General features: G+C 31.0%; 1 protein-coding gene across 1 annotated transcript in view; it reads left to right on the plus strand.

The window, feature by feature from the left end:
* Positions 1-16,954, plus strand: part of IBTK (inhibitor of Bruton tyrosine kinase) — an 87,807-nt gene that overhangs the window by 47,220 nt on the left and 23,633 nt on the right. Inside the window, 10 exon segments of the mRNA XM_074310439.1 lie at positions 831-917; positions 3,011-3,093; positions 3,185-3,222; positions 4,024-4,120; positions 8,897-8,998; positions 12,797-12,914; positions 14,513-14,573; positions 15,173-15,294; positions 16,552-16,664; positions 16,870-16,929. Coding sequence (XP_074166540.1) covers positions 831-917; positions 3,011-3,093; positions 3,185-3,222; positions 4,024-4,120; positions 8,897-8,998; positions 12,797-12,914; positions 14,513-14,573; positions 15,173-15,294; positions 16,552-16,664; positions 16,870-16,929 — 881 coding nt within the window.

Below are 16,954 nucleotides of genomic sequence, written 5' to 3' on the forward strand. Positions count from 1 at the left end.
AGAAATTAGCTTAACCAAGCTCTGCAATTTGCTAATGGGAATACTAGGCCCAGGACCATAGTCTCCTCATTCCTAACTCATTGCTATTTTATGTCATTCTTATGATTGGAAACATTTTGAAATTGTAATTGTTAATCATCAGTAATGACTAGAAGTTTAGAATTATTTATTGAAAGAGAAACAATACTAAGTGCTTTTTTTTTACTAAACATTTACCTCTATGGCAGTTAGGTGGTGCAGTGGATAGAGCATCAGCCCTGAAGTCAGGAGCACCTGAGTTCAAATCTGGCCTCAGACCACTTAATACTTCTTTGCTGGACCCTGGACAAATCACTTAACCCCAATTGCCTCAGCAAAAAAACCCCCCCAAAACATTTAGCCTTTATTTACTTCCATAGCTCTGTTGTTCTTTGTGTCTGGAATCTACTCTTACAGTGATATCTATTTCATTTTATTGATCATATGTAATTTAAATAAATTTTGTAATAGTGTTGAATTTAGGTAGAAATCTGTTGAGCAAAAAATCTACAAATTTGGGATCTATGAGAAAAAAAAAATTATTTTTAAATGATTTTTGTTTTCTCCTTCGACTCCTGTAGGATTTAAAAACTGATTTTCCTAGGATCCTGTGTCCCTAAGTTTCAAGCAGAGACTAAAAAGCTAGGTTGTATTATGCAAACCCCTAAAGCAAAATGCTTCTTAAACTTTTTTTTGACATAATTTATATCTTATCTTTTTTCTAATGTTTGGAAATGTTACCTAGAAATTTTTTTAGGTGGTAGGATGGATGAAATGTTTATACTAAGTGGGCATTTTTGTTTATTTTGTAGACTGAATGGAGTCAGATTTGAAAATGAAAAAATCAGTGTTATTACAGCAGAAACTGGAAACAAACCAAAACTAAATCGGAAACAATGGTAAGTTAGAAAATTGAGGGTTTTTTTTCCTCCCTCTTATGCTTGATTTTGTTATTCCAAGTAGGAAATGGACTTAGATCACTTTAGGGTGCCTTGCCTGTTCATCCTTCTACCTGTTACCACTTACTTTTCTTAGAAATATAAGGGAATGTGTAGCAAATAGTACAATACAGGAAACTATATACTAAGACTAAGACATTAGAAGAACTTTACTTTGGTGTGTATGGATTTCTTGGAGTAAATAGTAAGTTTTAACCCTCTCCTATTCACCTCCCAACAACCATAAGATAGTACCCCAAAACAAATTGTGGAGCATCAGAACCATCAAAAAGACAGGGTGAAATAATCTATTAGCCCAAGAAACTTGGAAAATCAGCAGAAAAGATCTGTCTTACTCAGAACAGAAAACATCCCAGCAAACTAGCAGCAAGCCCTACCTTAGCAAGCTAATGGAAGAGCCAACACCAGGCAAAAGCCAACAACAGAACCCTTTCACATTCCTTAGCATACCCCAGGGAACAGACTGGTTCCAGCTCTAAGAACTACCACACACTTCAGTACAGCCTTGGGCAAATAGACAACTTCCAGTGTCCAGATCTTTCTTGCTTCAGGATAGCCACAGGCTGTTCATGTATTCCAATGTGCCAATGTACCCCTGAGGAAATGCAGAAATACCCAGCTGGCCTCAGAACATGCTAGTTACAAGGACTGACTAGGATCTTGGCTCAGTTCTCGGTAAGCTGCCAGACCCTTATGGCCTCCAGCAGTGTCAGTCATCCCCACCTCAATCCTTAGTGCAGCACCAGACATAAGGCTCTCTTCTGGGCCTCAGGGCAACACCAGGACAGCATAAAGTAAATTGTGAGGGCCAACAGTCTCTGACACAAGAAGTCTGAGACAGTGCTCTTTTTACCCTAGGAGCAGAGCTTAAGCTTAAAAGAAGGAAAAATGCCAAAAAGGACAAAAAAACCCTCCAGAATAATTTGATCACAGGACATTATTATGGTGTCAGGGAAGATCAGGACACAAACTTAGAGAAAACAACAGTGGGAAAATACTTGTGGGCAAAACTCCAAAGAAAAATGGAAAGTGGTATGGGAGTAGAAGAAAAATGGGAAAAGAAATAATAGTGTTATATGAGAATTATGAGTAATATGAATAATGAAAACTTCAGTAGCTCGGGAAAAAAACCACATACACACAAAAAAAAACCCAACTGCTTAAAAAGTAAAATTAGCCAAATAGAAGAGATACAAAAATTCTAAGGAAAATAATTCCCCCCAAAAATACAATAGCCAAATGGAAAAAGAAGTACAAAAGGTAACTTAAGGAAACAAATCCTTAAAAGTAAGAATTGAGGGAAAAAAAACTTCTCCACCAAATTAAGAATTGGGCAAGTGGAAGCTAATTACTCTGCGAGGCATCAAGAATCAAACAAAATTAAAAAGACTGAAAAAAAAAAGAAAAGAAAATATAAAATACTCATTGGAAAACTGATCTGGAAAATATAGATTCTAGAGAGACAAATATTACAATCATTGGACTACCTGAAAACTGTAATCTAAAGGAGGACTTGAATATCATCTTTCAAAAATTGTCAATGAAAACTGCCTCGATATCCTAGAACCAGAGGGTAAGATAGCATTGAAGGAACCCATCGATTATCTCAAGAGATAATAATTATTAATATTATTGTAGATGTTCTGCTTATTTATGCCATTTCATTGTTTTATTTAATGCAAATCTCTCCAGATATCTCTGAAGCTATCTATTTTATTGTTTCTTATTAAACACCAGTGTTCCATTATGTTAATACAGCATGATTTGTCTAGCTATTCCCAAATGATAGATACATCCATTTTAGTTGTTAGTATTTTGCTATTATTTAAAAAAAAAAATCTGCTCCAAATATTTTTTGTGCCTCCTTTTCACATAGTCTATTTGATGGTTAAACTGCCTGGCACATTATTAGTGCTTAATAAATGCTATTTTTCAAACTTGTAAAGATTAAACCTTTTACTGTGAACAGGTAACTTTTTTTTTTTTTAAGCAAAAAAATGCCATTTGCTTCAGATATGTATTTTATTTTACAGTTCATTTCTTTGTGATGTGACCATGAAATCAGTGGATGGGAAAGAATTCCCCTGTCACAGATGTGTACTTTGTGCTAGGCTTGGTATGTATGTATACAATTTCATAATTTGTTTATTACTTGAATACTCTTACTTTCCTTATTAAGTTAATTTATTTTTATTTTTCCCTCCCAGAATATTTTCACAGCATGTTGAGTAGCTCATGGATTGAGGTATGTTTTTAAGTAGAAATATATGCCATGTTAATATTCATTCTTTAATCATAGCTAGAAATTATTTTATATGTACACTTATGTCTGTGACTCTGTATAAACAGAATAATGAAATGTGAAAGTAAACTTAAGAAGTTTAACAATATATACATATCCTCTTTAGTAATGCAATCCTTTGTAGCAAGCGTGTTATATTGTATTCTAATCCACTAGTTCCTAGTTTGGTTTACTTGTTAATCTCCTAGAAAACATGGTGTTTTTTTGTTTGTTTGTTTTCCGTTTTTTTTAAGGATTGAGTTTTAAATATTTTATAAGTTATATGGGCTATGTGTGATCTAATTAAAATACTTAACACACTGGCTTTTGAAATATTTCTCAGATATATCACTCTTTCACTTTTGCATGTCTTTATTCATTTAATATAAATTATTATTGAATTTCACTAACAAAATAAGTATATGAAAAATAGTAACATTTAAAACTTAAAATTGGTAGTAAAAACAAATACAATTAAAATATGTTTATTATTTGCCTACACTCAACTTCTGTCAATACCATTTTGTTTGTGAATAGTATATTTCCTTTTTTTTATGATGTATGCTGATTGATAGAAATATTTTCTTATTCGTTGGTAGTTTTGAATATGTTTAGAAGTAATTTCTGTAGTGTTATGTGTTAAATCTGATTCTGTTGAGAAAGTTTATCATGTTTATCTATAATTTAAATCAGGTCACAACATAATATGTATTGTGTATATGTGTGCATATACATATGCAAAATATATAATTAAACTTTATTTAGGCTTCTAGTTGTGCTGCTCTGGAAATGTCAATACATTCTGATGTACTACAAGTTATCTTGGATTACCTTTATACTGATGAAGCCCCTGCAATAAAAGGTATTAACAAAATAGAGAGTTTTGTGATGTTTTATATATTTTGGCATTATTGTTAACAATTTACTGACATTAGTATTCATGTAATTTCCAGCTGAATTAAAATGAAATCAACTTTCAGTTAAGTATTTCAACTGTTTTAACAATGAAGATACAGGAATACTATTGGTCATTATGGCAGAAAATTTTGGTATTTTTCAGAACAATTTGAATTTTATACATCTGAGCAGCTAAGGAAAATGTGATAATACCTCAATAGTCATTAAACACTTATTAAGAGTGACTATTTGTCAAGCACTATTCTAGGCATTGGAGATGTCATTATCAAAAAAGAAAATATAGTCCTTGTTCTCAAAGTGCTTACAATTTAATAGAGGAAGAAAAAACACAAAAGGAAGCTAAAAGAGGGAGAGAAGTGAGAAAAAGGGATGAGGAAAACTACATGATGTGAAGGCATGGTGATTCCATCAGAGAATTCCTAAAATAGTTCATTTCTTACCCAGCCTATTTCTCTGAGATAGTTGAATTATTTTTTGACTTCCTACTTATGTGCATCTGAAAATCTAGCTTAGCATTATAAGAATAAGGAAAAAGGACTGAGCTAGAATTTAGAAATTCACTGTGACCATTTTATATGACTGTTATTGTATGTTTGTTGCCTCAGAGGATTGCAAAATGTAACAAAATGAAAAAAACATTTTTTTTTCTAGAGATTTAAAATCTGCTTAAGATATGAAAAGGCAAACTTGTAGAAATTATGGCTCCTTGGTAGAATTCAATCCAAGTGCATATTTTTTAAGGGTCTCTTAAATAATTGTCATATTTTAGTCATTTTTAAGGCTGAATCCCAGAAGGAACTCTTGAAGAGTTCTCAGAATACCAAATTGTCTCTTAGGTGTGTGAGGTCAAGATTATTTTAGTTAGCCCTGTGAGAGGGAAGGAATAAGATTAGTGTCTGAAGTGATTTTGTTGTAGAGGATCAAAAATGAAATGACTGAGGAAGCAAGGGTTTGAGCTTCAGAACTTGTTGCTTCAGAAATAATTGTATGTTCCTTTTTGAGTTATAATCCTAAAAGATCCTTGAAGTCATTATTGTATCTTTTAGTTCTTGCCAATACTGCATAGCAGTTGCCCAACAATTCAGGACCAGCTGCTTTCCTCAGGTTTGGCATTAGACCATGAATAAAGGGAAGACAGACATTAAAAAATATCAAAAGGAAACAATACAATATTAAATAAAAAATTTTTTTAATTGAATTAAATATTGGGAGATAGAAAGCAATAAGGTGGCAATTCCCTGAATTCAGAAAAAGAAGTGTTCCCCTCTCTCTCAAGTCTCTGTAACTAATCAAAAGAACATGGATACAATAACTGATTGATCAATATGGGGCTAATTTTCAGATTAAAACATATGGGTTGCTTGAGATGTATAATGGATCTTTGGATCTGATTAGGTTTCTGGTCAGCATAATCTAGATTTCTAACTACCAGGTAGAGGTGATTCAGCTTTTCAGATGCAAAATTAGGTTCTTCCAATCCTCATACTTGAATAAAATATTTTCACAAGACAAAAGTTGGATTAGATCATCAATTGAGTAGAAAGGGAACCAAAGCTAAATCCAAAATTGAGTCACAAAGTGGAGTCAGTTATTTGTGTTTGACATCTATTTTAAGTGGAAATGACCCTTTTCAAGCAAGTTCTTTCTTGGCTTGCTTTGCCACTTGGTACTAGCTACTTAACTTCGCAGGGCTTTCCTCATCTGCAGAATAAAGTAGATGAACTAGATCACCTCATTTCTATCCAAATTGAAATTTGTGCTCTTATGATAATTCCCAAATGGATTGTACACATACTGTTTTAAATGTGGGTTCTTTTTCTTCCACTCAGAACAACTGAAAAATTTCTCTGAGCACATTTTCCTAATTTGTAAAATGGTAGTTTTTTTTTACTAGCTGTCCTCAGAGATCTCTTACATCTCAGAATGTTTATTAAGTATATTTAAATAGAGCCAGTTTGTGTTATGTTTATTATTATTTTTTATTTTTTTTTGAGGCTGGGGTTAAGTGACTTGCTCAGGGTCACACAGCTAGGAAGTATTAAGTGTCTGAGACCAGATTTGAACTTGGGTCCTCCTGAATTCAGGGCTTGTGCTCTATCCACTGCTCCACCTAGCTGCCCCATGTGTTATGTTTACATTGAGAACTTAGAATAGAGTTACAGTCTTAAGCAAAACAACATTTTTTTTAGAAATGGCTTTGGTAAGGATTTGAATAGGTATTGAGTCCCTAGGAATTGAGCTAGGAATAGGGTTTGCATTGATGAAACAGAGAAAACAAAAAGAAATACACGTAAAGAACTTTGAGAACTATAAAGTGCTCAATAATAATAGTAACTAGTGGTGTTGCCATTATTATTCACATTGTTATTATTTTACCTCTACAGTACTGAGTACTAGTACTGTATTTCGGTACTACTGTACTAGAGTACAGTAGAATTCTTAGGGAATTAAGAATTCTAGTAGAATTCCTTAAGGAAACTCCCTGTTAGTACATCTTCACTGCAATAATTGCCTAGTAGAGACAGTAACCTTCATTTTTTGTCATTGTACCCTCAGTGCCTTGTACATAGCAGGCACTTAATGAAAGGTTTGTTGTCTTGAATTGTTGAAGAGTAGGGAGAGGATTGTATATAGTACTCACGATCTTAGTAGAAGTAGTTATATTTGTTAACTGAATTAGAATAGAAATATTTATCTGAGACAGAATTGTGGTATAATTTTAGTCAGTTATTGAAATTCTGTTGTAATATACTTACTAGTCTGATTGCTAAAGTTAATTTTGTAGTGTAATTTTATGAATTTCATTTTTCCCTCTTGCTAAGCAGATACATTAACTTATATAAAAGGTGAAATATTAATGTTAATTCTAATACTTGGTGATTATTTCATTTAAAAGCAATGACTTCATTAAGTTAATCTTGTGCCTAGGTTTTAATGAATAACTTTCTTGGTGTAAAAAACATTTTTTTCTGCTTTTGGTAAAAGATGTCTGCACAAAAACATTATTGAATTTTTATTTTATAGCAGTAATTTCCTGAAAACAGAATAATTATAGATTAATTTTTACTTTATGTGTTTAGGAAATAACCAGAGAAGTTTTCTAGTGTATCTTCTAGAAATGGGGTCTCATTACTTTATACTCGTGTCTCTATATTCTAGTAAACCCTTAAACTTACAGGAATATGTGAATATATATGAAGGGCAACTAGGTGGCGCAGTGGATAGAGTACCAGCCCTGAAGTCAGGAGGTCCTGAGTTCAAATCTGACCTCAGACACTTAACACTTCCTAGCTGTGTGACCTGGGCAAGGCAAAAAACATTTGCCAAGGCAAAAAACAAAACAAAAATAAAATAAAAATAATGAGCATATATGAACACACACACACGCACACACACACTCACTCATTCTCATACTCCTTTCTTTTTCAGTAAATTAAATTCTTCAAATAGGCTTTTTTTTTTTTTTTTTTTTTTTTTTTTTTTTGGCTGAGGCAGTGGAGGTTAAGTGACTTGCCCAGGGTCACACAGCAAAGGAAAGTTAAATATCTGAGGTCAAATTTGAACTCAGGTCCTCCTGACTTCAGGGCTGGCACTCTATCCACTACGCCACCTAGCTGCCCCTCAAAATAAGCTTTAAAATTTAAAATTGTTGCTAAAGACTGGCATGATACATTAAACACATACTATTGGATTTAAATAAAAATAAATATCATTTAAATAAAATTTTCATAATACATATTTCTATTTAAAATCATTCAGCCAGAACTTCATTTTTAGAAAGCATTTAAGTAATTAATTGCAAATGGAGTGTCAATGTATAGTTTTTATCCTGTAGGTGTTTATATTCTAAGACAGAATATATTAGCCTCTTCAAATTTTTAGTCTTAATCTAACTTACTTTTTGTTACATATCCTCAGACTTCCTTCTTTTTTAATCTCCCATCTTCAAAATAAAATCTAGTTATATACCTAGAAAATATGAACTAATGTTAATTTTAGTTTAAGCGAATTTAAATAAGAAGGTTTGTTATAAAATATTTATATGATTTATATCAGAGATGATTCTTGGATATTGGATATTATTCATTGTTTAGTATTGATTACTATCTATTGAATACAAGTGATTTGAAGATTGATTCAGAAAACATTATAGACAATCATATTCAAATGGAAGAATGCATAAAGAGTATTATATATATGAGTGGCACAAATATATTTCCCAGGTCAGAAAACAAAAAAATGTACTGTAAGAATCATATACTAGAGTGTCTCCTGTGGTCCTGGAATAATAATAAAAGTTTTTTGAACAACTTTGTGCCTATATAAACCTTATATTTTCTGGTATGAGAGATTGTTTGGCATAACTAGATTAGGTCTATGGAAACTAATTCGGCATCTCAGTAGCTAGACTACTGGTATTAACTAGAATTAGATTTCCTTGGGCATTATTTTTACATATCAAAGTATTTTAGTATACTTTCAGCAGTCATTAATCAACCCAGAATAAGATGGCCCTTACTTTAAAACTTAAAAATAGACGTTATTATTGTCTTATATGCCACAACAACTTTTAGAATTTTTTCCCTCTTAGAATAACATATACTAATTTTCTGTATTTAGTAACTTAATATTTAGTTTTTCAATTTGCTCTCTCCTTTCCAGAAATCTAGAAAATAAAATGTTATTTTAATAATATCAATATTTTTTACTTAATATTTAGAGTCTCAAAGTGTGGAATTTGTTTGTAATGTTCTTGTTGTGGCTGATCAACTACTAATAATTCGATTGAAAGAAATCTGCGAAGTGGCAATAACAGAAAAACGTGAGTATTTTTCCCTAACGGTACTATTAATAAGTTTTCAAGTTGGTTCAGGCTATTTTTTAACTTCTAGTGAGACAATTCCCACTGCAGAATTGTGAAGTAGTAAATAAAAAAGCTTTCTTTTGGAGTCAGAAAACCTGGGTTAGAATTGACTTTTGACCTTAGAAGAGCCACTTTATCTCTTAGTGCAACTCTCATTAGGGAACACAGATTATAAGTAGCAGAGCAGATGCCTATCTCTCTATCAATGAGTTCAGATAGGCACTGGAGAAGGAAATGGCAAAGCATTCTAGTATCTTTGCCAAGAAAACCCCAAGGACACGGACCCCCATGACATCTCAAAGAGTTGAACACAACTGAAAAAACAACACAAAATAAACAGCAACAAAACAGCTATTATTTTCAGTAAACTGAAATGGGCTACTTCAACTTTATTCCCTTTTTGTGGAGTCTTCATGACTGAGTCTTCAATCCAATACTTTTTTATATAGGCTGACTGTATTAATTTCAATATCTCTGGCAAGCATGCTTTCCAATGTTAGGAAAACCTCTCTGTATATTTTCAGACAATGCCCTCTGACATATTTGAAAGCTGATAAGCTAGAACTTTGTATCTTCTATGTCTTTTTTTAAAATGTTATATCTGAATCCATGTAGAATTTCTTTTGTTGTTTTGTTTCCTTTTGCTTTTAAATCAGTCTAATATACCTCCATATCTCTTACCTGATGAACCTTTCCTTATATAACAGATTAAAACAAAACAAATAAAACCCATTAATAAAATAAAAGCATCTCTATATATAATAACTGATAGCATATTTAGCACTGCTTCTTTATAGTCCTCCATCTTGAACAAAAGGAGAAAGGTACATGCTTGGCTATGATAATGATACAGTGTCCAGTTTGATTCTTTCCATTTATTTAGTAGGCATTAAATGTTTTGTTTATACCAGTGCGCCAAATTTGTTTAAGGATTTCCTAATTAGAAAATAAAAAAAAAATTTTTAAAAAGGATTTCTTAATTAGTATCCTTTCTCTCCCTCCACACACTATTGATACATAGTTGTTATCACAAAAATGCTGCTATGACTATTTTAGCATTTATAGGTACTTTCTGTCTTCACTTTCCCTGGGATATATGTCTAAAGGGTATAAATAATTTTTTGTTTTATTTTTAGGCCATTTTCTGAAACTAACATATAGTTTTACCTGTTTAGAAAATAACAATTGTTTCATTGTCTTGTAGAAATGGGATCTCATTATTTTTATGGTCATGTTATTAAATTTTAGTAAATCCATAAGCTTACAAGAGTATACATGAGCATGTATGAATGTGCACACACAGATACACAAACACACACACACACACACACACACACACACACACATATAAAGGTAATTTAAGTTCTTCCAATTGTTTTATTAATTTAAAATTGTCGTGCTATATTATACATTATATACCATTGGATTTAGATGAATATATTATTGAAATTTTCATAATATACATTTATAGTTAAAGTCATTTAGCCAGAATTTCAAATTGAGAAAAAAATTTAAATAGTTAATTGCACATGGAGTGTGTGTGTATCTGTGTAGTCTCTGTCCTCTAGGAGTTAATATTTTAAGACACAGAATATATTAGCCTCTAGCAAATTTTTAATCTCAATATAATTTAATTATGTTTATAAACTCTCAGATTTACTTACATTAAAATAATTTTCTAAAATGGTTGGGACAGTTCACAGTATGTGGAAAGTATTGCAGCTAATTCAGCAATGACTATTTCTGTTTTTTATCTTAATGGTTTTTGAAACTTTAAATTTGTAGTTCTCTTAATGATTCGAAACAATATTTCATCTAATTGTTAGTTTCCATTTTTTTGAGACCTTTATTCATATCTTTTGACCATTTATCTATTGAGAAAATGCCATCTGATTCTCTTTATATTTATTTCCTATATAACTTGAATGTCAGAACTTTATCAAATATTTGACACAAAGATTTTCATAATTGAAACCTGGACCTGCTATGGTCTGGATTTGAGGGAATTATTGATTGGTCTATTCAGAATTGTACCAAATGTTGATTTTGTCCCTACATGAAGAACTACTACATTTGGCTTAGCATGTTTGACTCTTTTATGAACTTGAGGAAGAACAATTGATAAGCTTTTATCAAATGCTTACTATGTGGCAGGACTTCAGTTACCCAGTAAAAGAAAGCATTCAACTATATTACTTCTAAGGACCCTTCTAATTCATTTAAAATAAACCCATGAAATGAATATAACTATGTATTTTTATGTTTGTACATATGTATTTTTGTGTATATATACATGTGATATATAAATCTTCCACATGTACTACATTACCTTATAGAGTTGACTCCTGGGATAGTTCTAGTCATACTTGTTATTTAAAAAGGTTGGGTTAAGATACCCTAACAACATTTTTCAAATTCTGTGAATTGGTATGACCATAATCACTGATTCCATGGAAAGATCTTTAAGGAAAACAGCTGGTAACAAAAAAAAAAAAAATCTTTTCTAGGACAACAGTCAAGTATTGTGTGTATGTGTGTGTGTGTGTGTGTGTGTATTAGGTTTATGAACAAAATATACAATAATGTAAAAAATAAGTCTTATCCTAATATAATGTACTTACCTTGCTAAAAAGTCATCACATCCAATGTATTTTCCTATCATAAATTGCTTACAGCAGAAGACTCTTGTTATAAAAATAAGTTTGAAAAAAAGTTACAAATATATAAGCATACTTCCCATTTATTGCCTTGCTATTCCATATAAGCCTGTTTTATACAGCTAATTATGCTGTTTTCTAATTGAAAGACACTATTATTCTTCTTGCCTAAAAATGTGTATATGTGTGTCTTTTGTATGTATGTAGAACAACAACAGAAAAAACAATTGTAAGATTACTTTGGGTGAAATGGGGAGAATGAGATTGTTGGAGAAATAGGTAATACTTTAAATTTGTAATAATACTCTTAAGTCTGCATTCCCTTTGAGGTTACATATGGTGCCTCTTAAGAAGCATAATTCAGTTTTGAACTATGTTAAAAATTGTTAGAACTATATTGTGAATGTAGCCAATTTAAAGATTTCCAAGATCATCCTTCTCCATTGAATCTTTTTCTCTGTTGAGACCCATGGTCCATCATTAACTAATTGTGAAGAGGAAAGAGGAGTGCTTTTGTTTTAATATTCATCCTTATTGTAAGTAGTAATAGAGCTTATTAATTTAAGACTATAATTTTCATGTGATCATGTGAAATTAAATAATTTAAGACTATTTGTTTAAAAAAAATTATACCTTTAAATGCAAAATGATTCCTTTAATTATTTTTTTTTTTTAGTTAGGAATTTTTTAGCAGATTTTAGGAAACCACATATCAGACATTAAACAACAACATTACTATTAACATTTATGTGAAAATTAAAGTTTTCTAATTGAAGCTTAAGATTATTCTGACATATTTGGTAGCAAAAATATTTTCAGAATTTTTCTGTACTTTTCTTGAAATGTCTTGTTAATTCTGATTATTTTTCTTATCTTATAGTTTTCTTATTTATTCATTTTTCCCTTAATTCAATTATCTTAGTTTATATGTTTCTTGAATCTGTGGCAAAGTTAGGTGAAAATTACTTGCTGTCATTGAAAGGAAACTCAACCTATTTCTTAATAGTTCAGAGCTCAGCATCTGTAATCCTTTGGATTAAATACATTTTGTTCCCTGAAATGACAGTCTATCTAATTTAATAACTATCTTCCTTTGCAGTTACTCTAAAGAATGCTGCTATGACATTGGAGTTTGCAGCAATGTATAATGCTGAACAGTTGAAATTGTCTTGTTTACAGTTTATGGGACTAAATATGGCAGCTTTACTTGAAGCAAGGTGGGTTTAAATGAATTCTGTAACTTATCACATATATATTTTATATAATGATAAAAATATTAATGGAGAAATTTTTAAAATTTACTAAATAGTTAAATTGGGAGTTAAAAGTAACAATAATAATTGGTCTTTAAGATGTTATAGAAAGCATCATGATTGATCATACTAGAGCATCATGATTTATCGATAAAGTTTATAGTACAAGTTGCAGTTAGCCTTTTTTTTTTTGAGTCTAAATCTGTGATTTCATTAGCATATAGAATTTCTGGAATGGATACTTCTATTGCTACAGATTAGAAAAATAATTTTCAACATATATTCTTCATGAAATAACTGAGAAAATCAACAATCAACAAAAATTTATTGAGAGTTTAATATGTGCTAGGGACTGTGTTAAGAGCTGAGTATTACAAGGAAAGACACTTTTTCAAAGTGCAGTAGAGGAGACAAAATTCAACAAACTATACATGTGAGATATATACAGTGTAAATGGAAGTTAATATCAGATTGAAGTCCCTAGCAGTATTTGTGTGTTGAGGGGGAGAGGGAGGGGAAGGAGTGACTATGGAATTTTGGGATGACTTCTTTTTCCCCTCTAATCCTAATTTTATATATAACAAAATTGAGAGAAATTAAGTAACTTTTCTAAATTTGTAGTCAATGATCCCTTGGTATCAAAGCCATTCCTTGAATCCATCCCTTATTCTTTCTTGAGCCAATACTTTTATACCATCATCAACCAACAATAGTTTTTACCTGTGTTACCTATGATATTTTAACCCAGATATCCTAGAGTTTGGAATGTCTGTGTGTGTGTGTGTGTGTGTGTGTGTGTGTGTGTGTGTGTATATGTATGTGTATGTGTGTATGTGTGTGCATGTACACATGCATTCTTATGCTTTACTTGTTTAGGCACTTAAATCTTATAATCATTACCATTTTGAATAGCATTTCTTTGCATTGCATTTTAAAATATAGTTATAATTATTGATATTTTCTCTTTATGATAATTGTCTTTAAACTATTCCCCCCTCTATGTTTTATTATTAATTTTTAAATGAAATTTTGCATGAGTTCATGACAATAGCACTGGATCCTCAGATGTATTGGTTCCAATTTATAGAGTACTGATCAATTACCTTCAACTGGGAGGTGGAAACTGAGAGGCACCATAACTGTACTTGTGTAAGATGGCATCGGGGGGGGGGAAAAAAAAAAAAGAGTAGTCAGAATTTTTGTTCCTGATTTGGTTTCTGTGTAGTCATATGGTTATGTTTATTTCTTTAATATTTAGCCTCTGTTTCTTTAATATTTCACTGTCATAATTGAGTTTCACCTAGATGTGAATGGAATTTTTCAAATGACCTTAAAGTATATGATCATATTAAAGTCATATTTGACAACTTTCTAGTTCTTAACTTTCAAATTAATTACAGCAGATAAAGTAGTTTTCAACTATGCAGTATGAGCTATCTTATTTTTGATTCAGGATCATTGCCTCCATAAAAATAAATTCCTCAGATTTTTTTTTTTGGCATGACCAAGAAGGATGCCATATTAAATGAGTCCTAAGATAAATTGTCCATTTTATTTTATAGGACACTGGATGTTTTAAGTGATGATGTTTTGAAGGATCTTTCTGTATTCTACAGAAAAATGGTAAGTAAGGTGTATGTTGGAGTGAAGATGAGCAAAAATATCAATAACTAAAACAAATTTATCAGTGAGCTTTCAAATGGATTATTTTTCTAAATAATCCCCATACTTAGGACACTTTTATATGAAGAAGTGAAGGGTTTTTCATTGACAGTATCCCCCTATTAGATCCTCATCTGGCTATATCTAAAGAAATGGTAAAGGTATAATATTAAAGGACAAAAAATAAATTGTACTCTGATTTTTAAATGAGTGGACTTCAAAAGGTTCAGAGATTATCCTTTGTTATTAAAATCAAGTGAAAAGATTAAGATTCGACTAACTCCTAAGCATTAGCTAGAAACATTATTTTACACAGACTAGAGAATAAATATGTAAGGAAAGTTGAAGTTTCATTCTTTTATCTTGAAATGTTAGATCTACAAATTTATAACATGATTAATTAAATTATAATTAAAAACAGACTATTTGTGTCATTCCAGAATTTCCCTGCTAATTTCAGTTCATATAATAAGTATAATTTGATAAGACTTAAAGATCAGTCTCTAGAAAGGTAAAAGATCTTCTTAAAAGAGTTCTGTAATATTTCTGTTATGCTACAGATACCAGCAATGGATAGAAGGGTAATAACACCATATCAAGATGGTCCAGATATCAGCTACTTGGAGGCAGAAGATGTTGATATTTTTTTGAAAGGAGAAATGAACATAGAACACAATTACCAGTGAGCTTTATTATTTTTGCCTTCCCCCTCCCCCTCTTTAGAACTTGGTTTCTTTGGTGATTTATCTGTCTTCTAGATCTATCATATATGTATCTATTTATTTGTAGGTTGTCTCTTCCATTATCATATGAGCTCCATGAGGATATGGTTGTTTTTGCACTTTTGCCTACCTTTGTATGTCTGAGATTAGCACTGGCATATAGTTTGTGATAAATAAAAGCTTGTTGTTTAACTATTAGACTAATTATACATATGACTTTATGCTTCACTTCATATTTGGTAATTAGAATCAACTTTTAAAAATCAATATCTAGTAAATTAACAGCAGTATTTTCTATTTTCTGTATTTCTTTGTGTTAATGTAAACATGTAATCTGATATAGAAACTGACAGAGAATAATTTGGGAAGCCTATTTTCTAGGGTATTTTCCATGCATAAATCTTAGAAAATGGATATGAGAAAAAATAGTTGCTGATTTTTTTTCAGTTATCTTTTGGGGCTTACAAAGAGGTTGTTTTTGATTTTGTCCATTTTTTTAGACTTTTCCCTTTGTATTCCTTCTAGTATAGATTTCAACTGTATATATTTGTTCAGATCAGCTGCTTCATTCCAGTTTTATGGTTTTTGGTCTTCCAGCAGTTGCCTTGATTGTATTTTTCATTTCTTTGTTTGTAGTAATTATATATGTTCCTTCCCCAGCCCCCCCATTTTGCTTTATTTAAATCAGTTTATATGTCTTTTCATGTTTTTCTCTGTTTTTTAACCAATTATTTTTTTCACCTTTTCACATCATGTCATTTTGTAACAATTAAAAAATAGCCTATCAATATTTTTTCCCTTTTTTGTTAGGGTTGGACAAGAGATGGCATTACTGTCTAATCTTGTTTTGAAGGATTAATGATTAATTATTTGTTGTATTCATGATATAATTCATTATTTAACTTTCCATATAAAAGTGAGGGAATACATCTTACATCTGTGTTGTGTTTTTAGCTTTCCTAAATATTTTTGTATATATTTTCTCAGGTTTGTACTCAATGTCTATTTTGCAAGTAGGGTAACTATGATAACAAAATAATTAGCTCAGAATCATATGTGTATTTCTCATTTGCCTAAATTTTTTGGCCTAAATTTGTGTATGTTTCCCATTTGCCTAAATTAACTACATTATCTTTGTAGAACTGTAGAGTCATAACTGTCATACCTACTCTAGATTTCTCAATTTAGAAGACATTTGATGCTTGTTTTTTTCTTAGAGAAGCTTTCTTCAAAAAGGCCAAGACAAAAGCCAAAAAGAAGCCACGAAAACGTTCTGACAGCTCTGGGGGTTATAACCTTTCAGATATTATTCAGAACTCACCTTCCACAGGTGAGTGCCAAATCTTTTTTTTTTTTTTTTTTTAAATCACATTCCTTTTAAATTCTGATCATTATTGTGGAATAAAATGTTTTTAAGATAAAATATAATGCCTTTTCTGTAAAGCAACTTTCAAAGTTGTTGAAAGAAATTATTTTAAAAATTCAATAGATTTAAAAATGATAATGCTTTTATTATGTGTTTTTTGGACATATAGGAGCAGAGATGTTGCAGCATGGTTCAAATTGTAGCAGTGATGCTTTTAAGGTTGCCATGGGTGAGTCTTTCATTATTCCCTGTCA

The sequence above is a fragment of the Sminthopsis crassicaudata genome, chromosome 4, assembly GCF_048593235.1.
Source record: "Sminthopsis crassicaudata isolate SCR6 chromosome 4, ASM4859323v1, whole genome shotgun sequence".
Taxonomy (NCBI): domain Eukaryota; kingdom Metazoa; phylum Chordata; class Mammalia; order Dasyuromorphia; family Dasyuridae; genus Sminthopsis; species Sminthopsis crassicaudata.